Below are 25,997 nucleotides of genomic sequence, written 5' to 3' on the forward strand. Positions count from 1 at the left end.
TACTTAAATGAAGCCATTTTAGAATCAAAGAATCATAGAGTGGTCTGTGTTGAAAAGAACCTCAAAGATCACCTAGTTTCAACCCCACCCCTCCCCCTCTGTTGTAGGGAGGGTTGCCAACCACTAGACCAGGCTGCCCAGAGTTACATCCAGCCTGGCCTTGAATGCCTTCAGGGATGGGGCATCCACAACTTCTCTTTAGCACTGTTCCATGGGTTCTGCAAATGGATAGGTAGTGACATAATAATTACGATTATACTGTCTTCTTGTTCAGGCAATAAGATCTGTTATAAGCTATAAAATATTTTACCTAACACCAGTAATCATTCTTTTGTATTCAGTATTCAGCTTCACAGTCACTGTAATGGCAAGTCAGAATACAACTGCGTATTTAGTCTCCTGTTTTCCGAATGACCCCCTGCTCAAGCCTCTTTCTTTATTTCAGCCTTATTGTTTTGCCACCTCTTTTTCAGAGATTTATCCAGGCTGTATTTATCTCATGCTTATAGGATGTGTAGCAGGAGATGGGGCTGCTCTACTGCCCAGCTTCCCAGTCCAAATGAAATGAAACCTATTCACACTGGGATGAGTGAGGCTGCAGCTGTTGGCTCAGAGGAGTGATCTCAGTTCTTCCTTTGCAGCTGAAGCAGGATACCTTGAGCACCTGCCACTGCAGCTTACCTCAAAGAACTGCTCTTTTCATTGCTAGTTTTCATCTCATTTTTTTCAGTTACATTTGTTGACTCATCTTCCTGCTCTTTTCAACCTGTCTGCTCAGTGTTTTTCTGGCACTGTAGTCTCAGTCTTAGTTGATTCAGACATCATAATGTGGCTAGCTATAGTCATTAAGAAGAGTGCTGTTTTTGAAGAGTGATTTTGGGGAGATCAGAGGAGAAGATGACAGTTGTGTTTTCAGTATTCTGTGTGCAACATTAACTTCCATTTATCCAGGAGTTTCAGACATCCATCTTCAAAAGTAAATCTTGAGCTAAGCAAATTTCCCACTTCTTCCAAGAAGAGGAGAGGTTATTTTTTATACCAGAGATGAGATGCTTGCATGCGTTGTACAGTGAGAGACAGTATGGTATGTCTTCTTGTGAGAAGAAACCTAACTCTCTGCAATGTGATATGGCTCAACATACAGAAAACGTCTCTGTAAGGGAACACTAAGCCTTTGTTTGTCTTTTGTTACTACGTAAAACAAAGCAAACTCATGTACTACCCAAGCTATATTTTTTAGTTTATTCTCTACATAGTCCCACAGATTTCTGTGGGAGATTTGGACATTCACTGAATGACAATTTAGCTTTGTTTTTCTGTGTATGTATTCTTCCTGTTCATCGAACCAGAGTTCTGAAATCGGTTGAGAATGTTGGCTTTTTTTTTTCTGTATTACTTTTATCAGATTGGTTAAAATCCCACCTTCTCTGAGTGACCTGTGGGGCTTTCAGAGAATTTTAGTCAATTTGTGGGTGCAAGAGAAGGCAGCACCCAGAGGACTGTTTCACAAACTGGATCAGATAGCTGAAGAGAGGAAAGTGGATCAGTTGGCTGCTCTGCTTTGTCAAAGCAGTTATGTAAAGTGTTACCAGGGCTGCTGAGATGGCTACAACCTGCAGTGTCTAGGTGCAGGTGAGCAGACGACAGAGTCCTGCTCTGTAATCCATATGTATTTCACATTTTAATGGGTTTATTGTCCTCTTCCCTTCACCCCATCCTCAGACTTCATGTTCTCTAGCCTGCAATTGGTTATTCTTTCCTTCTGTAGTTGCTTCATTTTCTAGCAATGATTGCCAGAGAGTCTGACTTCAATAATCAGTAGATAAGGAGTTCCTTGGAAGTGTGGCAGACCAGATCGTCGTGCATACTCCAGTTAACACTTGATCATTTGCCCAGAAGAGGAATAGTAAAGAGAGACTCCAGCATGGACCATAAGCTTGGTGTTTACAGCACCTATGTGGCAGGCAGTGAAAAAGCAGAGCAGTGTCTGAACCTGTTTGGAAGGATGGTGTTTTTCTTTTTTTGCCTCCCAATGGAATATTTTAGCCATCAGCATGCTCTTTCATTCATTAAGACAAACACACACGCACGCACACAGAAAAGTTTTGAAAGTTTCTGTTTTTGCCCTGACATGATTTTGAAAATTTTCCCATCACTGGGAAAAAATGTTGCAGCATGGAAAAATAATTTCCTTCTCAGCTTTCATGATTTATAAAAATGGAGAAAGAGAGGAAGCACTGCACTGCCACAGATCCCCACTGCTGGTGGAACAAGCTAGCCCATGCCATCCCTGCAGCCTGGGGTGGACGTCAAGCATTTGCTTTGCCTTATGCTGCTGTTGACTCAGGCAAGGATTGGTCTGACCTACATTTAATGAAAACTTTGCGCCTAATTTTTCCACTGGCTGGCTGTTGGCCTTCAGAGGCGCTTTGCCAATAGGAAACACTAAGCAGCAAATCTGAGGAGGAATGTGGGCAGCATGAGTATGGACTGAAGTGCTTTACATGCTCTCTGATGCAGTTTTAACTCGTACTGTGCCCTAGGCTGAGTCTGCTACTGCTTCTGTCAGTGGGTGTGTTATACTGGCAAACCTTCTCCAGGTTTTTAATTTTTCTGTGGACTGATCAGCCCCATGTTGTGCCAACAACATTAAAGCAAGAAGCACTGCACACTGGATTATGGTGTATTTCATCAGACTTGCACAGACTTCTTCCTACCTACTTCTGTGGGGTAACTTGAACTGAAACAACAATTACCTTGTCAGTTTTGCTATGATAGACTTTAGATGACTTTCTGCTGTTCTCTAAGAGCACAGATTTGCTTGACAGAAAGGAATTCCTTGCCAGTGGACGCTGCCATGGTCCTGTGACTCTGTATGCACTGCGCAGCTGACTTTCTGTTAGCAGCTGTTCCTGGTTCAGGCTGATTCTCTTCCCCCTCTGTTTCACCTGGGTTCTCTGTGGTTTTCTGCTCTAGCCTTCTCAGTTTTGCAGTGAGCTGAAAAGTGTAAGAAGTGTAATTTTGTTCTGTACTTTTCGGAATAAGTGCATAGCTAGCGGTTTCTAGGAATTGTTTTTCAAATTTGTTAAAGCTTAATAAAGTGGAATTGCTGGAAGGAAGATTTAAAGGCTCTGGAATAACTACCTGCAAGCAACCAGCTGGTAGTTTGGAGCTAATTGTTAATACAAAATATACTACTGTAGACATACTTGTAAAAATTAGGGTATTGAGTTCAGTGAAGTTAATAGCAATTCTGTGTTAATCTGAAGTATATACTTCTTTTCAAGTGTATACTTGAAAAAGAATGTTCAAAATCTACACAGAGCATTTGTAGAATGGTAAAATCTTTTCCTTCATAGAAAGGGTGTGTGACTAGAAGCTATATGTTCTGATTGTGCAATTTAAACACTGGGTGAATATGGATGAATCACATCACTAATCAGAATCACAGAACGGTTTGGGTTGGAAGGGACCTTTAAAGACCATCTAGTCCAACTCCCTAATTTCTTCAGCTGCTTTATTTGTACGAAACAAAGTATTACCATTTTCTGTCATACTTTTAGATACGTATAGTCTATCAAAAAGTGCTCTTATTTTAAAGTCAGAGAAAGAAAACAGACACAGGATTTAAAAAATAAAATAAAAAATAAAAAAAAAGAGAGCATTCTTTGAAGCAAGAAATACAGAAAAGTTGTGTAGTCGGAGCCGTTTGGAAGACAAATTTTCCCATGAAAAGTTTAGAAGAAAATCTAAAACTACAACAAAGAGAATTCAACTTGCCCTGCAAATGGTGTATTAAAGGGAATTTCTTTCGTTATAAATATGGTTTTTAGGAATAAAGTCATAACATTGTCAGAAGGACTTTAAATGCCATTTATTTTCTGTTGATTTTTCACATGACATGTTTTTATGCCAAAATTTCAATTCAGTGGGAAAAAAAGATTATTTTGACTTGTGTTCTGGTTCAGTTCTCTTCTGTTGATGAACTGAAAGAAAATAGCATTTGAAGTTGAAATCTGAAGGTGAAAGGAAAACTTTCTCTCAGAAATTTGCCACAGGAAGCCAACATATTTTTTTCACTGGAATTTACCTCTTCCAATAGAAAAACATTTGTTTGTTGAGAAGACTTTCCACATGAAAAATTTTTAGGCAGTGCTAGACATAACATTACTTCTTGGGCTTAGCCCTGCTCCCAGTTGAGTCAGTGGAAAACTTCATTTAGGAAACAAGTCAGAATTCAGGTGTGAAAAGAAGTGTTCTCTCTGCCTATTGCAGAATGTAAGCTACAGGACTGCTTACCTGCAATGCTGAGAGCTGAGAGCAAGATAGTGTTTCTATTCAGCTGGGTGTTTTTTGGGTTTTTTTTTGTTTAGTTTTTTGAAAGTTAGAGGTTTTGTTAAGCTGCTACAAGCTTATCTTGCTGATGCCTCTCCCTGGAAGGTGTCCAATTTTACACTCCATCCACAAGCTGCTCTGCTAACTAATGAGACCGGGGTCTGTGCTTAGGAAGTGGAAGGCTTTTAATATTGTGTCCAAAATTACGTAATGCTGTGTTGCTCCTCCAGTACAGATAATTCTTCCAGCACAGGTGTGATGGTTGTCATTTTTAATTGTAGAAATAGGAATGGACTTGATGATTTCCGTCAGTTTTCCAGTAAAGAAATGGCACTGCTGTGATTTGCACAATTCTAAGCCTTTGAAATATTTGAATAAAATACAATATGTTCATAATGCTTTTCAATTCAAAGCTGAAGTTCATACTGTCATGAGAGGAAGAAAAAGTGTCCCAGAACACACTGATAGCTTTTTCCACCACCATCAAGAACATATGTATGCAGAGGTGCAGCATCACTGTCTCCTGGCAGAGGGGCTGTGAGCTAGACAAGAAGAGCCACACAAGGGCAAGGAGGAAGTTAGGCCAAGCATACAGTCAACTTCCTAGTGACTTTACATTTCCTTCCCAACTGGAGACACTTCATATCTTGTTTTTATCTTCCCTTCACCTGTACTATACCAATGATTCAGATTGGACATGACCACCCAGAAATGTATTCACTGGCAACACAGATCAGATGGTTAGCAGTGACACAGAAGCAGCAACAAGCACTAACAGGTGAGACTATTAACTGCTAAAGGAGAACGTCTTGTCATACTGCAGCCTGAAAAATCCCAGAGATGAGCACATAGGCTCTGCTCTCCTATCTGCAGTTGAAAACTTTGCTGCCTTTAGCTAACATAATTGAACTTTATTTTAAAGTTGCAGTGGGTTTTAAAGCCTGTTTGGGGATCACAAAGAATTTTTTTTCACTGCACCCTCGGGCTTGATAGGGGTTTTGTTTCTTAATTTCCCATTCTTCAGTAACTGAAACAAAGCCCCTATCAAGCCTGAGGGCGCAGTGAATAAAGCTAGCACGAGGGCTACTGAAGTGAGACATACAGTATTGCAGTATGTGGTAACACCATGTTCTTTTGGTACCTGGTGTGTCTTAAGGGAGTAAAAGAATCTAATCTCAGCATGTCCTGTAATCTCAAGGTGCAAACCAATGGGACTGCTTATAATTAAATCAAATGAAGTCATGGACTGCCACACAGAATATATCTCTGTGTCTGTTCTGTCTTCAGGAGAGGCATTTTTATGCGGTCTTACCACATACCAGTTCTTAGGGATGCTGCTTTCATATTTGAAAGAAATTTCTTGGCTCTGATAATTTCAACATTTTTGTTTTATGCTTGATGTTTTTGCTTCTGAGCTTGTGGAGTCCACAGCACGTATCTGTGGTAGACACTAGTATGAAAAAATTGGTCACCACAAAGTAGGCTATGAGGTGCCCAGATTGTTTTAAGAATTTTACAGGAAATAATTAGGGTAACTGTGCAAAATGTTTGCAAATACTATCATGAATATTGTAACTGTAAAGGATCTCTCTCTTCCCATGTAAATTTGTATTCAGTGCTGGCCAGACTAGATTACTGTGTGAAAATATTATCTGCCCAAAAGCCAAAAGACAATACTGTAAATATAGTAGTTTATTTGGGATATGTTTACTTCCCTTCTGTATATTTTTTTCAAAACAAAGGAGGAAAGTAGTGAAAAAAGAAAGAATGCTTGTTTGTGATTTTTTTTTTATCATTTTTATCAACCTTTTTATTTCATTTACCTTCATTTTGTTCTTTGAAAGTAACATAGAAAGAAGTGTCGGGTAGAAACAAAGAGAGCTCACAGTTGGATTTTACTGTTACAAGATAGGAGATGACAATAGTATCTTTTTAGTGTATCTGTTATCTGTGGTATCATTAAACTGAATGATGTGCTAAATAATAAAAGCAGCCTTATCACATCACAAGGCCTTGAATTGTATCTCAAAGTTGCATTGCCTATGGATTCCGTTTGGCTTTCAGAAAGGGTTTGGAGTCAGAAGAAGCTGCAGTTCAGAGTGTATTTCTGCAATCAAAGCTCTTTAGACAGATGGCTGCTAGCACTCCAAAATGATTAAAATATGTTCCAAGCAACATCAGTCTGTGGGCTTGGGGACCCAACCTTTCATTAGTCAATAAAGGGTCTTGAGTTCTTGAAAATGAAATCTTTAAAAGCTAATAAGGCTGCTGGTTTGCTCTGAGCTGTTTCTTTGGATTTGCAGTTGTAGATTGGACTTGGGCCAGTATCTATTCAATAATACAAGGCTTTAAAAAAAATCCAGTTACAAGAGGCCTCCCGGCAGATCTGTGTTTTAAATAGCGGGGCCAAAATTTTTGGTGTTGAATAAATAAGCTCAGGCACCTGAGTTTGCATTTAGGAAGCTGGGAAGGGACCTGCGAGTACCACCTTGGACAACTAGTCACTTACTGAATTAAATGACACCACCAATGCTTGGCCATTTGGACCTGTTCTATTTTATTTGTAAAAACATTGTGAGCTGGTCTAGCATTGTCTCCAGGATACCTTCAGCATGCCATAACCAAGATACTAACTCATTAAGCAAATTTTCTACTGCTTCTAGAAGTCAGTAGTATTATTTGCAGCATCCCTGAGTCTTGTCAGTGCTTGTAAATTATGAATGTGCCGTAGATGGTTTGGTGCTTCGGTGCAATCAGGTTTTTTCTATTGTCTGCAGCAGGGTTATGAGAGAGAGCAACTGGGGGCTTGTGCAAACGCAAAGTGTCTGTAGCCTCTGCATATGTATGTCAGGGCAGTAGCAGTAAATGTCTGTTCAATAAGATATTAACAAGTCCAAGCCTTCTGTTTCTTTTTTTTTTCTCTCTCTCCAATAAAGACCCCTCTCACAAATTTGTAAACTTCTGAACTTAAAGTGCTTTTGCCTCATAAACTCTTTCTACATGAAAATCTGAAGATACACTCCTTTTCCCAATCTCTCAAAAATCCGTCAAGATTTAACCCACTGCTAGCTAAAAGAGGATTTTTTTTTGTCAGTTTTTACATACACCAACGGAAGCAAAGCAAGTCTCAGTGATCTCATTAGCTTCAGTGTGATCCCATTAGTCAGATTGTTCAGCATGTCTTTTTTCACCTTGGGAACAGTTCTCACATTCCTTTTGTCAGTACTTGATGGGGCCGGTGACTGAAGTTCTATCCCCAGACACACCACAGTTACTCGGAGAATGTCATACTCCATTTTACATTCCCATAGTCTCTCTCTGAAGGTTTTTCTCTGCTTCAGCATTAACAGCTAGTGATTATTTTTTCTTGTTTTAAGTACAGGCAAAGTGTTACTGTTTTTGTAAGCATACAGCAGATTTTGGATTCTGATAATTTTATCGGGCTGCTATTTTTCTTCCATTTGTTGTAAAATACTTGCTTTGTGTTTCCCAAAGGTTTTGCCCATCAAAACAATCCCATCATATATACTCTTAGAAATAACTTCTGAACTGAGTCATTTTCTTGCTGGAAAACATACAGTTGTAGGAATAGTTTTTTCTTCTTCGAAATTTGTATGAACTTTTTTTTTCCAACAAAACTAAGAGGTTGTTTTCCCTGTTGTGTTCTGTAGGTCACAGAAGACAAGAGAATGTACTAAAAGCTCCTTCTCTTGATGTCTCCCTTTCTGGAATTCCTTAAAAACAGATATATTTACCCTGGACTCTCTTATAGTATTTTGTGTTCTGGTGTGGTCCTGATACTTTCTATTATTGTTTGATTGTGCTTCCTAAAATTTACAGAGTTGACCTAACCACTTAAACAAGTCAGATCTTCTGAATAAGGTGGTGCACAAAGTCTTCTTAAAAAAAATTATTTTTTTTTTTAGGTTTGATAGATCCTGAAGAACTAGGAAAGGAGACTAAAAAGAAGAGATTCATAGTGTATTGGGAGAAGACAGTTCATTTTCCTGTGTAGAAATTGTCTCTCGTTTATACATAGGTCACTCCAAAAAGCAATGCCTCTTATTTCTTTCCATAGAAATTGCAGCATTTTTGCCAGCAATAAACAAGAGCCTGCATGCCGCACTCGTAAAAATCTTCATCGGTGTATGGATTCTTCATGGCTTGGCTTTCATGCCACTATCACCGTAGCTGAAATGCACCACCCACCACCTCAATGCACTTACATTCATTGTTTGGTCTCCAGAAATGTTCAGCAAGTGTCAATGAATGTCAACAGGTGCCATGTTTTTTGCATGGAGGAATTCAGTGGCACACCTTTGCTTCATGTCTAATGCCATTTTGTCAGATTGCCCCTCCGCTGCCATCTGTCACACAACAACACCAAAATGTAATGGAATATTGGTGGAACGGTTCAACCTCTACTGCCATACCACCACCTCTGACATTGTGGACCAACAAAATAAAATAGAAGGCATTACTTTTGGAGCAGCCCTTATATCTCCTGGGTCTGCACATCTTATTTGTCACTTTTTCCTGTACTCCAGGGAATCATATGAACCCTTGTATTAAGCAAACCAGCATCCCGCATAGTCTGTGACACTTTTGGATCATTTTCCAGAGCCCTACAAGATCTGTTTCCAAATACAAGGTAATGAGAAAATGCCTCAGAGTGCTCCATGTGCATACATACTCAGGCCTGAGAATTCCAGGAACTGAGCAGGATGTCCAGAGTGACATGAATCTGGAGTAGTGGGTGATTTTTACATGCTGCCAAAATTTTTTGGGGGGATTCTATTTTGAGTTTTGGGATTTAGCATTGTTTTCATCTGGACCTGCAAGTCCTGAAACCTGTAAATATCAAATCCTAAAAGTCTCCATTTGGGGAGTGAAAGTGAAGGGCCTCTTTTGGAATGTTTTTTCTTTGCCTCTCGATTACCCTAGCTGTAAGATGTGAATAGTGCTACTCATACATTTTTGGAAAATACATCAATTTAAGTTTTCTTTATTAGATTCTGCTAAAAGTTAAGTGAGGGAAACCTAAATTTATCACAGTAGCTATTGTATTCCAGCAGTCCTTCTAAAATGCAAGTACAGAACTGCCTTTTCCAGACAAACGATATACTGTGAGTGCCTCATTAATACATCTAATGTTTAATGACCAACTGTTTCTCCTGCTTCCTCTAAATTACTGTAAAGTTACTATTCCAAGGAGAGAAAGTAGCTTTTTATTCTGGAGAAGACTGTGGCATTCATTGCTTCAAGTAAAAATGTGATCTCAAATAGTTCATAATATTTCCTCTACTAAAAGACAGAAAGTACTTGAAATCCTTTGAAATGATGCTGCAAGACAGAAAAATATATCTGCTTTCTAGATAGGTGAATGCAGTTGTATTATTTCACATTTAAGGATCTTTTTGGTGAAATCAATGAATATATGTACATAACTTTGCTTTAGAAGGGTTGCAGAGTTCCTTCTTTCTGTTTGTAACACTGCAGCTCTTTATGAAAAAAAAAAAAAAAAAAACTGGTTTAGCAAAGGAGGTGTTGAGCCTGCCAAAGTTGATGGAGTTGAATTTGGATAGCCATTTAGTGTGGGACAGCTAGACAGGAACAGAGAAGCATGTAAAATGAGTAGATTGCTGCAGATTTATGCTTGCCAGAACGTAACAGGTAAACTGTGAGTTTAAAGATCCTGAGTTTGCAAACTTATATTAAAACACGCCTCTGAAAAAAGGTTGAGAAGATGTTGATATAATGATAATTCTTCCAAACATTATCCAGAAGGAAGATTACAGTAATGTAAAATACTTCAAAATGATTTTTGCTCAACTAATGCTTCAATAATGGACGTTAATACTGTTGACTTTATTCGTGGATTGAATGCAGGCAATTTAGACAATAGATAGTATCAGGTGCTAATAGATCAAACGTAATTACTCTTGATGAAATAATTTTACACAGCTTAACAAAATCGTTTCAATTATTTATTCATTGTAAAAGAAAACATTGAGTAAAAGTGGAAATACTAAGCTTTCTCCTGTAGGGGCATTGTATGCATCTCTGAGTCATAGTTTTTCTTCATAGCAACCTTTCCTCTACCCCAACTTCCTGTGCAAGTTATTACAATACTTTTTGCATAAGATAGGTCATGTGAAGTTCAGCTGTAGGTGGGGCCACTGTAGGAGATTGGGGGACAGTCTTAATAGATCCGTTTCATTAATTAAGTCATGCATTTTTTTATTAACAAAACCTGTATGTCAGGTTTAGCCAGCTGGGAACCATTCTTACGGTTGTTATCTTTGTCAGAAGGAATATTGTGAAAATAAGGAATTACTGTACAGGCTTTAACTCCTGATTAAACAGAGGAATGACATCCTCTCATCCACAGTCCATGAGAAAATAACTTAGAGGCATATCATAGGTTTGATTCAGATGCTGTGGTCTTATGTATCTCGTTAAGGTAAAAATTGTGTACTATGCATTCACAATTTATCGTGAAAGGTTTGTTTCATACCTATTCTGTGGTCACTGAGGTAAGCTCAAAAAAAATTTTAGACCAAAATTTCAGATATCTAGATTACTTGTTGTTATTCTTGTTTGCTTGTTTGTTTTCGTTTGTTTTGTTTTTTGTGGTTGTTGGTTTTCCATTTGTTTGTTTCATTAGCTATTGAAGAAACTGCAACCTACACCTCTTTTTGAATGTAAAAAGCAATATTTTCTTGTGTTCTTCCCCTTCTAGTGTTCTATTTCTGTACATCAGAGAAAGGTGGAAGATTTTCAGGAACTATTTTGTAATAGACGTGGAGAATGCTGTAGACACCTAATGTTGGCCTCAGCCTTTAGCTTCTTAATACAATTAATTCAGGTCTTTCTTCACAGGGCTACATCGTAGTCCTCAACAGGAAATGTACAAATGACTTCCACTGTCACTGAAGAGAATTGAACTGGTGGGAGGACTCACCAGGGAGGAGTGCTGTGAATTTATCCCTCACTTGTGCCTTACACAAAAGGAGTGGGGAGAAGGATAGGTAATACCTTTCAGATTGGTTTTTTTCCTTGTCCTTCTGAGCTAGACAGGATCTTTATTTTATCCAGGTTTGTCTAATTAATTGCAATCTATTTATTTCAGTCAGATTCTGTAAGATTCTAGAGTCTGAGCCTAATGTCAATTGGATGAGTTACAGAATTACCTGTTCTTCCATTTAGCTCTTTTTCCTTATCATCTTTAACCAAAAGAGTCATATACTTCTACTGTGTGACAGTAAAACAAAAACTACTGTCTTTGAGATGTAAGAATTTAGTTCTCTTTCTTGAGCAGTTCACTGCTCCTGTCAGAGAAGAACAGGCTACTCAATGTACATGTATTAGTATAGTGTATTATCTTGTCCTGTCCAAAAAAATGAAAATATGAATCAAATATTGTTGAATTCAGTACTGGCTAGATTTCACAAGAACTTTCATACTCATTCATTTTCCTTGTCAGGTCCTGAGAAAATAATTAGATCTTTGGTTTAGTGCAGCCAATTTGTTTCCTGCTACAATTATTCACTTTTACCTGCTGGCTATGGAGAAATTATATGCTGGCAAAAAGAAAAAGCTGCAGTTTTTCTCATGAACTTCTGCCTCATGAAGTTACCACTGGTGTTTTCTTCTTTGCTCAGACTGAGTTAAAGGACACAGAAATGTTACTCTTTCACAGATTTTATTTCAATAGCCCAGTGGTTAAAACTCTAGAGGATAGAAGAAGAGAGAAGTGAGGAAGCAGATTTAAGAGTTCTAGGATAAAGAAATCAACTCAGCATCACTTTTTAGTATCTTTCCAACCCTTACCCTTTTGAGCTTCCTCTTCAATTATCATTCTCTAGTAGCATCCAGTCTCATCCCTCACATTTCAATAAGAATGATATTATTCAGCTTCCCTCTGATAGGCCCTTCCTGCCAATGGTCTTTTCACTTAGGAGGATGCAAGAGACATCCTTGGGTAACACAGTTTTGGGGCTCACAGCAGAGGGGAGACTGCTGTCACTGCTCACACCTTGTGGTAGCGTTGGCTGCTTAAGCCACAACAGGAAGGCAGGAACTGCCTCCTTGTGAGAAGCTGCAGAGATTCCTCTGTGCAGGTCCCAAACCTGGATCTGTCTCCTAAGGTTAACCAGGCTGATGTGCATTGCCAACATGCACATAGTATTAATTACCTCTTTTGTATCTTCCCATGAATACTGTAAATCTGTGCTGAGACTTCAACCAAGATTAAGGCATCAGGTTTCTAAATGTGGCACGCATATGTAACAGGAAGCAATCCTGGGCCCACAAGCTTAGAATTTAACTAGGAGAAGTGGTGAGGGAAAGGCACTTAACTTCCAGTTTCAACATGGCAGACTGAGGTGAGCATGTTGTGACTTGTTCTGTGCCACACAGAAGACATGAAACAGAAGAGGGAACTCAAGACAGAGCTCTGATCTCCAATCTACTAAATCATTCCACAGCATGTGTCCTTGTTTTGTACTAGGGAGAATGGCCCAGACAAGCCTGCCCCATCACCCCAGTAAGCACAGGTACAATAGAGAAGCAGACTTCCCCGGTATTAAATTTCTCAGGCGTTCCCTTTATCATTTAAACCATCGTTTTAACTGCCTTGTTTCATAGTTCTCAACTGCCCAAGGAGATATATGATTTATATATGAACAAGGTTTGGCAGCTGCAGCTAGGCAAGGCATGGCTTACTGAGTAGCGATACACTGCTGTTATGTCATTTATGTGGCATTCAGGAGGCAACTTGCTAGATGTATTTCTACACTGCTTTCCCCAAGCGAATCTCATTTTTGTAGAGGAGAAGCTGCAATAGCTTTAAGGTAGACACCAGTCAGTGCCAGTCTGGATGAAGGCTCTCAGCCTGCAGCACCAGATCCCTGGTGACTCAGCAGCCATTTCAGAAAGGTCTAAGTACCAAGAGAGTGAGGAAGCCATGTGCTGGGCACAGTCATGTAGAGTTCATTGGCATACTTCATTTCCTGGCACATTGGTTCCCACAGCCAGGCATGTGTTGGAGCACAGAACATTTTGTTCCTCTATGTTCAGAGTTGCTTCATGTTTTTCGGTAACTCTAGTGAGAAAAATCAGACAAAACTGTTTAAATACACTATTTTTCTGGGGCAGCAGGGAAGTATACTCAGAACAAAAAGAAAAACAAACAAGCAAAAGCACACATTTATTTAATTTTTTAAAAATGACATTCAAAGATCATTCGCCAAAAAAGTAATGATAAGAGGACAAACCCTGTGTGCATCCCTTTCCCGGGTCAGTTACAGTGAGAGTTTCTAGCTTTAGGGCTACTCAGCTCATCCATTAGATCATCACTCTCTCAAATTCCAAATGTGTTTAGTTATTCCATCTTTGAAACACGTTTCCATTCTTTTTATTTCTTTTAATTGCCTTCTCCTGGAGAGACACTTCTCTTCCATCTACTCAGCTGGATGTTCCTGGCTATGCTGGAAGGCAGGACTGGCTTTCTGCCCTGTGTCCGAAACAGACTTGCCTCTTAGTTTTCTGGTTCAGTGGGGGAGTTAAGCCATGTGATCACAATAGCAAATCAGGACAGCCATAAAATTCACAATCATGTATTATTTATAAAGATAACATTGTATTAAATACAGATATTTCCTATGGTTATTAGTAACAGGCTCTCTTCAGCTGGTCATTTCTGGATGGTACCATGAACTTTACTTCAGATTGATTTATTTGCTTTTATGATTTTAATTAATACTGTTTTCATCAGAGACAAGTAGTATTGATTTGAAAACTCCTAGCTGTCCAATTTATCTGTGCCAGCATTAGGGAATTATTATTCTGATCTTTTTTTTGAAAATCCATTGAATAGCATCATAGGCACTAAAGAGGCCATTTAAACACTGGGGAAAATAATAGTGCTTATACTTCTGGGAAAACATTTATGGTGATTCACATTTTGGAAGCTGAAATGCTATCAATGTTTTATTCCCATATTATTTTCCAAGAAAAAGCTTGGATCCAATGCTGAATCAGTTTCTTCAAAATACTTATGCTCATAGTGGAGTTGAATCACGCAGAAAAGTCTGGAAGACGGTGCTGGTAGAGGGGATCAGGAGACTTCTCTGTGCTGGGACATTAGGCATGGAGTAATCCTATCTAAGTCCCTTGGGAGACATTTGGACCCTCCCTGGCTGGGGCAGAGGGGTACGTACACACATTAGGTGCTAAACTATCAGGATGAAAGTGCTTATCTATTATCTGGACAAGCTGCTCTGCACAGAAAAATACAAAATGGAAAAAACGCCTAATAAAACTCATTAGCTGAGTCTGTATCTACTTCAAGATGGGAATATTCACTTCAGGGGAACGAAAAGTGTCTGAATCTTGTTGTAACAATCTTAAAAAGCTGGGTTTCTCCCTGGTGAAAAGAGGCTAGAAATTGAAGGTCTTCTTGATGTAAGCAAGAGCTAGGAATTTTATAGAAACTGAAGCCTTGTAAGAAAATCTTAAATGTGCACTAGTATAACAGGTTTTGAAAGAGTCTGGCGCAGTATTTACTACTACAGTATAAAGGGCTGGGTTCCTTGATGTATATTTCTAGTTGGCATTTTATCAAGGAAATAACTGATTTTTTTATTTATTTTATTTTTTTTTTTTTACATGGAGATTGAAACTACAAATTCTGTGTTCAAAGTCTTGATTTAAAAGCATTTTAGTACTTTTGTATAAAACTAAAATTTTAACTGAACAAATTATTTATGCAGAAAGAAACAAGATAGAGTTTCTTTCAAGAGTTCTTTAACATATCAGATTGATAACAGTAAAAACACCTTTACTGCCATTAAATATTTACCAAGACTTGGCTTTTGGAAGAGGGGCAGTTCAGTGCAGTGTGTTTGGCTCCATGCAGAGCTATTGATTAGCTATCAGAAGGACATAGTTAATGAATAACTTGAGGTATTACAGAGCGCTCCACATTCTTGTCAAGTCTTTTCTCTGAAGATGACCTAAAATAAAGTCAGTTACAACTGGCGTTCACTCTGCGACAGATTGCACAAGCTTACCTACGGTATGAACAAAAGGTTCACAAGAATCAGTTGACCAGGGCTTAAGCAATCCTTTCTAGTAGTTGTTGTCATCACTGCTGGACTTTAGAACGGAACGTGTTTACATTTAATTAAAAAGAACACACAGTTTACATCGCACAGTAGCTATCAGTATCGAATCAGAATTGATTTCCGCTCTCTTTCTCGAATGACTGTTTCCTTCAAACTAATTAAAAAAAGGCACATAACAAAATGACTCATATAAATTTTAAAGCAAAGTAAACAATATTCCCTGGAGACAAAAATAAAAGTCAACAGCACAAAGTCATTACACTGAGCTTGTTTTCAGGTGATTCCAATGCCTTGTTATAGTCTATACCAGTGCTATCAGATTTATTTTATGTGTATATATACATTTATAGGTATATTGGTGAATGTATATATGAAGTATCACTTTCTACTGTATGGATGCTCCACTGATTGTGTCAGTTTTCAGGGTCAGGATTCTTATTTGTTCCATCTGAATTGCTGCAGTTTATCTAATTCAAGGGGTGATACAACAATATTAGTACTTTTTGCAGAAGGATTTTGTCTATTCCAAATAACATAGTTTATGTGTAGTCACTCAGATAAAATGGAAATCAGAAGCCATTATCCTTACCAATGAGAAGCAGTAAAGGAAACTAAAGGCACAAACCAAATTAGCCCTAGCTACATGTGTAACACCTAACAAAGAGATCTATTAGATTTTCTTAGTTATGCAGGCAAATCAGAATTCAAACTATAGTGGCATGTTATTTAAGTCTTGGAGCTGAAATGCCTGACCCTTGAATGTGCACATTCTTTGTCAATAGGAAAGATTTCCATGGTTGGCATTTTGGAGACAGGAGGCTCAGGCCAGCTCAGGCCAGCTACACACTTGTTCTGCCAAGTGCAGTGAAGTCAGCGAGAGCCCAGAGGCTGCCTGCCAGACCTGGCTGGGGTTAGATGCACATAGCTGTACAAGCTTGTCCTGGCAAGCCTGCTGTGAAGACCTATGTCCATCTATCCCACAAAACCATGTAAGGGAGAGTGCTCAGAATGGAGCTCTTGGCAGAGATCATCAAAAAAGGGACAAACAATACCTACTGTGACTGTTTTCTACCTGTTTTAGGTGACGTACCAAAAGCTCTGTTATTTCAATGTGTAACCAGAATTACTGCTTTCTTAATTATATTTAGCTTTGGAAAAAAATTAGACCGTTCTTAAAACTGATGTGATCAAAAACAAACTCAAAGCATGAAAAGTAAAACACTCCAATCAGGAGTTAAGCCATAATCCTCCATCGCTATTCCACCAAGGTTGGGTGCAAATCCCAGACACGGGCCTTTTCTCTACTGGCCAACGCTGCTGGCTTTGCACCACCTCTCACACACCTCTTCAGCCACCTGTGGAGCAGCCTTCAGCAGCCACTGGAGAGCCCAGGAGTTGGGAGGGTGAAAGCAGCTCATGTCTCTGGGGCTTCTCTGCCCACCTCCAGGCCCAGTGCATCACAGCCATGGGGTGAGCACTTGCCAGGGAAGCATTCAGGGTTCTGTGGCATGCTGTGAAGCATGGAGCTTTTGGCATCATCTTAAACATCCTTTATATTCAAACTGAGGTCACTCCCGATGACTTGATGCCAGTTCTATCTTCGATTAATAGATAAGGTTTCCTCTGTATTTGCAGTGTTACCTAAACAATCTATTACTGTGGGGAATAACTGCAGTATTACAAATACAATGTTAATGTTATTTTGTTAACTAAAGCCATTGGCAAATATTTAAGAATGGCCAAAGCATATAAATTGGCAATAAAGAGAAGATAAAAGATAGTAAAATTATTTCTTGTAACTTCTAGTGTGGTTAAGCACTATACAAAATAAAATTATTTATAAAATTTTAGATTAATTTCGTAGTGATCTTAGGCTTCACAAATGAATAGTCTCTCTCAGTGAATGCTAGGCTAAAATATACTAATACAGCTAATTTGCTGTCAGAACATGACAGGAGCATTTTATGGCGAGACTGTAGGAATAACATATAGCTAAATAAAACTGAGGAGTATCTACTATTGTAGGTAGTAGAGCCATGTAGATCGTAGTTTGCTGCTATTATGCTGAAAACACAATCGCCTAATTCATGGGGAAAAAAAATGATAGCCTGTTGATATGTGCCTTGCAATTAATACAGATTTGTTGTGAAATCTTGTTATTTTATTATTCATGTTAACAAGTATCAAGTAATATTTAGGATTAAAGCATAGAACATATCCAAGTCTCTTCTGTAAATTCAGATGCATTCTGTTTGAGAGTAGATGTATGTGTGAAAAAAGCTAATGCTAAGTTATCAACTGCCAGACTTCCATTAATCAATCAGAGAAAATCATAGAATCACCAAGGTTGGAAAAAACCTACAAGATCATGCAGTCCAACTGTCCACCTATCACCAACAGTTCTCACTAAAATAGAGGGCCCTGCTCCATGTGCTGCTGCAAGAGAGCATCATAAGCTCAGGAAATTCGGGAGCATTTCTTGGCCACAAGCTAGTAACTATGTGTCTGCATCTATCTGAAGGTATGCAAAAATCTTTAGTATGCTTTCTTCTGCTTATGGATACCGCTTCATGTATGGATGTTTTGCTTGGATTCTGTTTAACCAAGCGTTAGTCACCCATAAGATATTTTTAAGGGTTTCCTGGACCATTCAATGCTATAGTAAATGCGAGGAATAATGGGTAATATTGAATCTCATGTGCATATTGCTGACATGCGAGTCAGTGCTATCTGAGCAGTTTGCCCATTGGCTACATGAGGTGATTTCTGACTACCATGCAACTGTAGAAATAAAGAGTTTGTAATGAAAGTATGGCTTCCAATTATTTCTTGCTGAGAACATGTCTCAGCAATCCTTCAAGCTTGAGAAGGACACCTTATTTAATCATTTGAGCTGTCAGTCTTTGCTACCTCTCACAGACTAGTCTACACTTGGGAATGGTGTGAGTACTGGAGGTGCACTGGAGAATGAAAATGAGATCCAAAAGAGAATGCTGCTTGATGTCATCAGAAGATTTAACTTTTCCTAAAATCAAATTGTGCTGGATTTAGTTTTTCCTGAATTCAAACTGTGCTGCATCTGACTTCAGTTTCAACAATGACAAGTCTCTTTTCAGCAGTGAATCACAGAATTGTAGGGATTGGAAGGGACCTCCAGAGATCATCGAGTTAATGCAATTGCTTTTACGGAAAGGTGAAAAGGTTGAGATCCAAGGAGGCAAATGATTTGTATTTGTTTAAAAATGGAAGGTCTGAGATGGGCGATCATCAGATAACGAACCCATACAATCGTACAGCAGCCCCATTATTTGGACCCTTGTACAGGTCACAGGTTTCTCTAGATGAATTCAACAGAGAAGGATGAAACTCAGTCTACTGTTCTCCTAGGATCCAGATTAACAAGCAGTTAATTTTGGTGGCGTGAGCAAGCATGATCAGTGCTAATTTGTTGAGATGTTATCCTGTAAAACCCTAAGGTTATATCAACAGCCAACACAGGGAAGAACATCAGCAGTGGGCTCTGTCCTACATGTGCTTATTCTTGAGTTTGGTGAAAGAACGTAATATAAAGAGGATGCCTGAGCTCATGCTAGAGTTAAGATAGTGACACTGTGATGGATCAGAAGAATGCACAAAATGCAGTCTGCATTGTACATAACGTGCTCAACACAGTCTGTGCTAACAAAGCTGGTGCCATTGATTAAGCTAGTGAAAGATGTTTAGGTGGTTATAGTGGAGAGAAAACAGTACTCTTAACTCTTTTAATTGTGGAGGAAGGAAGGCTGATAAAATATTTGTCTATGGTAGGGCAATGCCATCTAGCTACCTGTCTACCAGCTGTCAGGCTACTGACTCATGTGTTATGCAAACTTCATCATTTTATATCCTCTGCTTTGCAGCAAAATGTCAAAGTCCTTCTAGATGTTATAGGCTTTTTAAATCTTGTCTTATTGCATTGTTTCCCATGAGTACCTCAGAGGTGGTATTTCCCAGATTTCCATGCTGCCCAACCCTTGAGAGCTTGCAGCAGGATGAACAGACCTCTTCCACACCAACCTGAGTGTGAGCTGGCTGCTGAGGGGTCTACAGAACCTGAGTGTCAGTGATACTTGTGGTGAAAACACCACAGATCAGATCTGCATGTGCTTGGGGACACTAGAGATGTTTATCATTGGGGATGAGGTGGAAGGAGAGGACAAATTGGGCATATTTGGTTTCCACTTTTTTTTTTTTTTTTTTTCCCTTTAGATAGAAGGTTTCTGTGTGTTATTCAGTAATTGCTTCAGGTGGAAAAGCATTTCTCACCTTGCAGCAAAAGTATGCCTGGCAAAAAGAGAGAAGTGTTTTAAGAGCAGCACTTCATGCCGTTGACTTTCAGCCAGTATTAAGGCCCTTTGGGAACAGTTAGAATTGGTGCAATTTGTAGCAGGCTTGAAACTGCTCTGGCTTTGGGAGGACTTCATGCTATCTGTTGGAGTTGCATAAATGACAGCATCACATTTGACTTTTTCTTCCTCCTGGACACAGAAAAGGCAGCCTTTAATTGAAGCTCTCAGACCTAGCTTGAATACAGTTATGTCAGAGTAAGCAAAAAGGTTTTGTATAATCAAAATGTGAATTACTTAAATCAAGTAGCTGTTTGAATGCTTTTGTAAACCACCCCCAGGCATAGAACTCTCATTTATTTTTGATTCATAACATCAACATTTTTTGAAGAAATAATCCTATGGAGATTAATGAAAGAATTTCAAATTAGTATTATCAACCCAGACTAAAGCATTTTAGCAAAGTACATATTCTTGAAAATTTGGCAGTTTTATGCTTTTGAAAAAAAGGTTTAAAAGATTGTCAACCATGGTGCCATGCTGGCTTACAAAATGTGTATATATCATGTATATATCAGAATCTATTTGTCTCTCAGGTGCAATCATTAAGAGTTAAAACATGTAACTGTGTACTGCATGCTATATTGCTCACAGCCAGTCTTTCAGAAGGGGCCCAGTTGTAGTCAGACATAGACAGTATTTTGAATATAAATAAAAGGCTCTGTTTTTTCATATGTTCTAGAAAGAGGAAAAAACAACCAAAAAATAAAAACAAGTCACATTTGGTGTGAAAATGTTAGGATTTTTAGGTTTAGATTCTTATTTGTGTGTGTGTGTGTGTGTGTGTGTGTGTGTGTGAAAACCAGGGATCCATATATTCACTGAACAGATTACCGTCTCAGCGACTTTTTTGTTTGTTTGTTTGTTTTCATTTTGTTCTTGTAGCAGGTGTTTAAGAACTGGACATCAGTTTGGCTTTTCATTACCCAGCTTTCAGCATTATTTGCATATCTTTGTATTTTTCCATGGTGATCAACACTCAACCGTAGTAGAACTTCAGTCAATAAATTTTATGTGCAACTGTAAAAGTAATTTTATTTTTAGTGAGACTGTTCTAGGGATTTTAATATCTCTTTATAAATATTTATATTTTCAATATGTCTTCATTTAATTGAAAAGGTTCTTCACTTTATTTTCAGACAACCTCAGGTAGTAGACGTAATGACATACCAACACTCTGACCTTTTAGCTTCTAGATTTCCATTAGCTTATTCACATTTTGCTTGTCCCTGTGTATTATATTTTAGTTTGTATATGATTTTCATCTATGGATTGACAGAAAGAAGGATGTTTTCAGTACAGATACCTTGGGAAGGAAGAAAGTGTGCTATTGCATACTAGCTGCTGACATGCAGAGTGTCTCAAATAGTGCAATTAGTCTGCACGGCTACTAGAAATTCACACAGAAATAACGTTTGATGTTTGTATGGTCATTAGTCAAAAGGATGATATCAATTCATACTCATAATATAGCAACAGCTTCTGATATCTGTAAAGTTGTCTTGAAATTACTTACGTTATTTATCTAAACACCATGCTCATTATGATATCCTGCTGCCATTGTTTTTTATAAATGTGCTCCGTGAGTTTCTTGTACTACCATTATCGTTTTCACTGGTGTAAAATTCATCATAAAAATGTAACTATGAAGAGGAGGGAAAAAATCACTGTCAATTCCATGAAGAGCCTTCTGGTGCAGGCTTCTTCACTGGGAGTCAGTTATTAATGTGATTTTTGCATTGTACCTTAATAACTCAGGCAGTTGGACACCTGCTGCTTCCTTGGAAAATAATTCACAATCTAACAGGCTCACAGTTTTTTTCCCAATACACAGTCTTCTTCATTCTTCTTTTTTGAATTTCTGCTCATGACTTACATGTAAACTGCCTGTCCAACATCCTTTTTTTTGCTTATCATCTTTAGTTATTGATAGCTTTGGCATTGGTTAGCATTCACAAATGATTCATATTTCTGAATAGTCCATTTGTTTGTACATTGTTGCACTTTTATTCCTTTCATTATGTTGAAAAACCTGCAATTCTCAAATAAACCCCCTGTAGCTGATCTGTCTGCTTGCTAAAAGAAAGGGCTGTGCAACATGAGTTAATAACACAGTAGTAATATTCACTGACTAATTCAACTTTATGTAAATCACACTAACAGCTTGTTTCTGCAGGTGATGAAGTGATTGGGAAGATGTTGCAGTTGAAAAATACTATTTAAGTTTTTGTGTAATAACCTTTTTGCTTTTTAAACATCTGCTAGTTGTTACATACATTTAGAAGACACTTGTGGAAATCAAATGTTCTTTTTGTTTTCCATCATCTTCGAAGCAGAACTTACTTCATTATATATAGATAATATCTATATATAATTTATAACAGAACTTATTTGTTATCTAGATCCATATGTGATAATATTAATTAAACTGAGTGTACGATTCTTGCAGTTCAGTGTTATGCTGAAACCTAAGGAAGTGTGTATGCTTTTGTTTCCCCAGTTTACACAAACCTGTGTCTCAAGGAGTGAGCCTGAATGACTGGCTTCACTGTGCTTTCATTACTTCTGAAGGTGGCCTGAAAGACAGGGACGACATTGTGACCATTACCTATGGCCAGCTTAAGGACCTGGCAGCTCAGCTGCAGCAATCTCAGTCCGAGCAGCAGGACACCGAGCTGAAGCTTCAGAAGGCCTTGGAGGCTTTGAAGGAGGCCAATGAGAAGGTTCAGAAGTAAGTCACTTGCCTTCTTTCGGGTAAAACTGCAATGGAAAACCAAGAGAAAATAGTGTTTCTTCTGGTATTTTTTCTTGAATGAAAGTATGATGCTACTCATAACTAAGTTCCTTTCAAATTCCTTCCTTCCTTCCTTCCTTCCTTCCTTCCTTCCTTCCTTCCTTCCTTCCTTCCTTCCTTCCTTCCTTTCCTTTCCTTTCCTTTCCTTTTCTTTCCTTTTTTTTTTTCTTGTTCTGTTATTGACTCAGCTAAGAAGCTGATTTTAACAGTGCTGTGGTGGTTAGGATGCTTTTCACTTGTGTTACAGAAACTGCTTTCTGCATGTGCAGTGTACAGGGAAAATGTTTCCATTCCCACTGAATGATTTACATCCATGGCACTCCAATGATAACAGAGCATTTACCTTTAAAACTGCAAGGTAGAATCTTAAGGCTCTCTCATGATTTCTTGTCTGTTACATATGGGGCAGGATTCATTCAATAGGAAATGCTGTTGAATTTGTTTAGGAGTAGCTTCAAAATCTCACTGAAATCAGCAGGGAGTCTCTGAATGGGTGAGCAGAGATGATATTCTCTTTCCCAAAGTGTAATTCTCAAAGTTTATCTCTACTGAAGTTGTTATTGTCATGATAGTTATTGCTAGCATGTAAGTTTTTGACAGAATGATTTCTTGGAAATAGGAAAATGTGTAGACAGTGCCTCCTCAACGTCTGGCACTTATCTCTGTATTCCACTCCTTAGCCTCAAAGCACCCTTCCAAGGTTGTGAAGGCTGAACTGATGCAAATTTTCTCATCAGTCTATATTTGTTTTCAACTTCAGTGTCTGCAGTGTATTTCAAGAGCAACTAGGAATTGGCTGATAATATATTGCAGGGACCTAATGAGAGTTCTTCTTGAGTAAGTAAAAAATCATACTGAGTTTTTCTATTTAACAAAATGCAAATTATATCATTATTTTTAATGTATTTTTATCTACCTAAAAATTAATTAATATTAGTATTTTTCATTAATTTTTAATATGAAAGTTCTTATTTTCAGTCATCACTTTAAAACCTCCAATGACTGAGAATTATTCAGGTCTTTAGTATCACTAGTTAGGTGCATTTGAAACTTCAACAGATGCATTAAATGTGCTTGCTGAAAAAAAAACTATGAAAAATAACTACAGCACCTAAAAGTGAGTATTGGTAGTGCCTTTCTGTACAGTGCGTAATTTTAAAGTTGCTATTGCTTCTTTTTATTTATAAACACTTGCAATCTACATTTAAGTGAAGGTTTTTGCTTTGTTTTTGTTTTGGAGAAGTCTTATTAAATCCTGTGTAACCAGAGTGCATGGAGCAGAAGTGCAGACACAACCCGAACTAAAGTTGTGCTGATGCACTGCTGTAGTGCAAAGAATTTATGCAATTTAACATGCTCAAGTACTTGGGAAATTTTTGATCAGGTTAGTTTTCATTATTGCTGAGATCAGACCACTGAGCCTATAGCAAAATTAAACAATTGGGTGAAGTCTTTTGATGACAATAGCATGCCCTTTTTACCAAGAAACTGTGGAAATGCTCTGTGCGTCTTCCCAGCACCCAGAGTCATCCACCCCCATCTTATAATTCAACCTGCAAACAGATTAAGCAGCTGAGTTTGTGGAAAGTGTGTTTACTTTGAGCTAAGAACCCTTGTGTGACACTATAGAGATTCCTCTGACACCTCTGGGAGAACTACACAGACAGTTCTTACTCATCAGCAGGGAAACCGGGCTGAGAATTCCCAATTCCTTTGTAGCCTCAACTGCTTCATACAAATCAGTGTTTGGCAATTAGGCAGGAACTCATTTGTTAGCTTTTTATTTCCAAGATGTAGGATGCTCTACATTTCAAAAAGGAACTAGCATTTATAAACCTGTCAGCTGAAAGGCTTCATGATATCAATTGCGCTGGTATTAATTACTAGCAGTCATAAGATCGTGCTTATTGTAATTGGAAATGAGATGCTAAAATTCATCACCTAAGCAGGGTTTTTAAATGTCTGTTTACCTGACTTCTTGTTCTTGTAAATGCCTAAGTAACATTTAATTCTGACATGAGACACACATTTAGCAACTATACAAAATAGTTTCTCGGTATTATTCAGTAAAATATCTGAATAAGTAACTACAGTTAAAAATTAGACAAGTAAAATAATTATGAGCTTCCCTAAAAAAGAATATAACTGGAGTAATTAATGTTGAAATAGAGTGTACTTTGTATCTTTGTATCATGTGATTTATTCATGCTCGCTGTGTCTTTGCTAATTGATTCTCTGTCCATAATTTCATTAATTTGTGTACTTACTTGCAATTGTTGCTTTCTAAGTGCAAGATCCAAATCAGAACAGTGGTCCTGGGCTCTCTGTGATCAGGACACAAGGCATCTAAAAAATTTCTGGATCCTGTCCCACATGAAACAGCAGCTGGGAACCAGAAGGGGAATATACTGGAATCTGCTTATAGTGAACTTAGATGTAGTCAAATTCTGTTGACACTGAAAAAGGGTAAACATCTCCCATCAGCTCACAGCAGTGTGATGGATGTGTGCTCTTGCCTGTGAAGCAGACAGGGATGGTATGAAACAGAAAACAGTGATGGGTGGAGAGTGGCTGCACAGATTTAATAGCATTTGTTTGAATGTATTTTGGTTTTGAAACACTAACAAGATATATATTAGACTTTGAAGAAAGTATTATTCTGGTTTATAAATCATATACACATCTGAACTATGCTGTGTGTGTAAATAAATACATGTTCATGTACGCATAACGTAGTACATACTTTTTCAGTTGGAAATTACAAAAAATCTGCGGGACTCTAAAGATTTTTAACTGATGCTATACTCTGATTTTCACTGCGTCATTAACATTTACAAAGGACAAATACAGAGGCATAGGACCCCAAGGAGCTCTGGCACAGTGCCACAGCCTTGCAAGTGTGTCCTGCCGGAGTCAGGAGTCAGCTGCTGCAGCTTCAGCAGTGAGGTGGAGAAGGTGGCCGTAAAACCTGGCAAATTCATTAATGCCTCTGCCAGCAAGGGAAGAGAGGTGTTTTAAAACTGGCCTTCCCACTGGAGCCTCTGGGATTGAGGAATGGCTACCAGTGTCAGTGAGATCAGAGGAGATCATGGTGTAGTAGCAAATCAATATGAGCCAATTATCACTAAAGGTTGAGGCCATTTTTGATGCATTTTTTTTTCCAGGAAATTTTCCTGCAATGACTTTGCAGCTAGAGTGAATTTTAATGCAGTTTATCTATCAAGGCTTTTATTCTTTTTCTCACAGTTTAATGATTCTGGCTCAGGAAAGTGTAGCTCTGCATCTGTGAACGCAGCCTTTGCACGCTCATATAGCTGTGTGCAGGAGATGGCAGTGGAGGGTATGCATGTAGAA

At 38.3% G+C, this 25,997-nt stretch overlaps 1 protein-coding gene across 10 annotated transcripts in view; it reads left to right on the top strand.

The window, feature by feature from the left end:
* MIPOL1 (mirror-image polydactyly 1) overlaps positions 1-25,997 on the top strand; it is a 174,284-nt gene that overhangs the window by 125,739 nt on the left and 22,548 nt on the right. For 7 of the 10 annotated variants that reach the window (XM_052696878.1, XM_052696875.1, XM_052696876.1 and 4 more), the window contains one exon: positions 22,350-22,580. In XM_052696878.1, the coding sequence (XP_052552838.1) occupies positions 22,350-22,580 (231 nt within the window). Of the gene's footprint in view, positions 1-5,025; positions 5,121-22,349; positions 22,581-23,403; positions 23,481-25,997 lie in introns of those variants that run through there. The other 3 variants (XM_052696882.1, XM_052696884.1, XM_052696883.1) reach the window with 3 other exon arrangements.

Source organism: Tympanuchus pallidicinctus, unplaced genomic scaffold (genome assembly GCF_026119805.1).
Source record: "Tympanuchus pallidicinctus isolate F22 unplaced genomic scaffold, pur_lepc_1.0 scaffold3, whole genome shotgun sequence".
Taxonomy (NCBI): domain Eukaryota; kingdom Metazoa; phylum Chordata; class Aves; order Galliformes; family Phasianidae; genus Tympanuchus; species Tympanuchus pallidicinctus.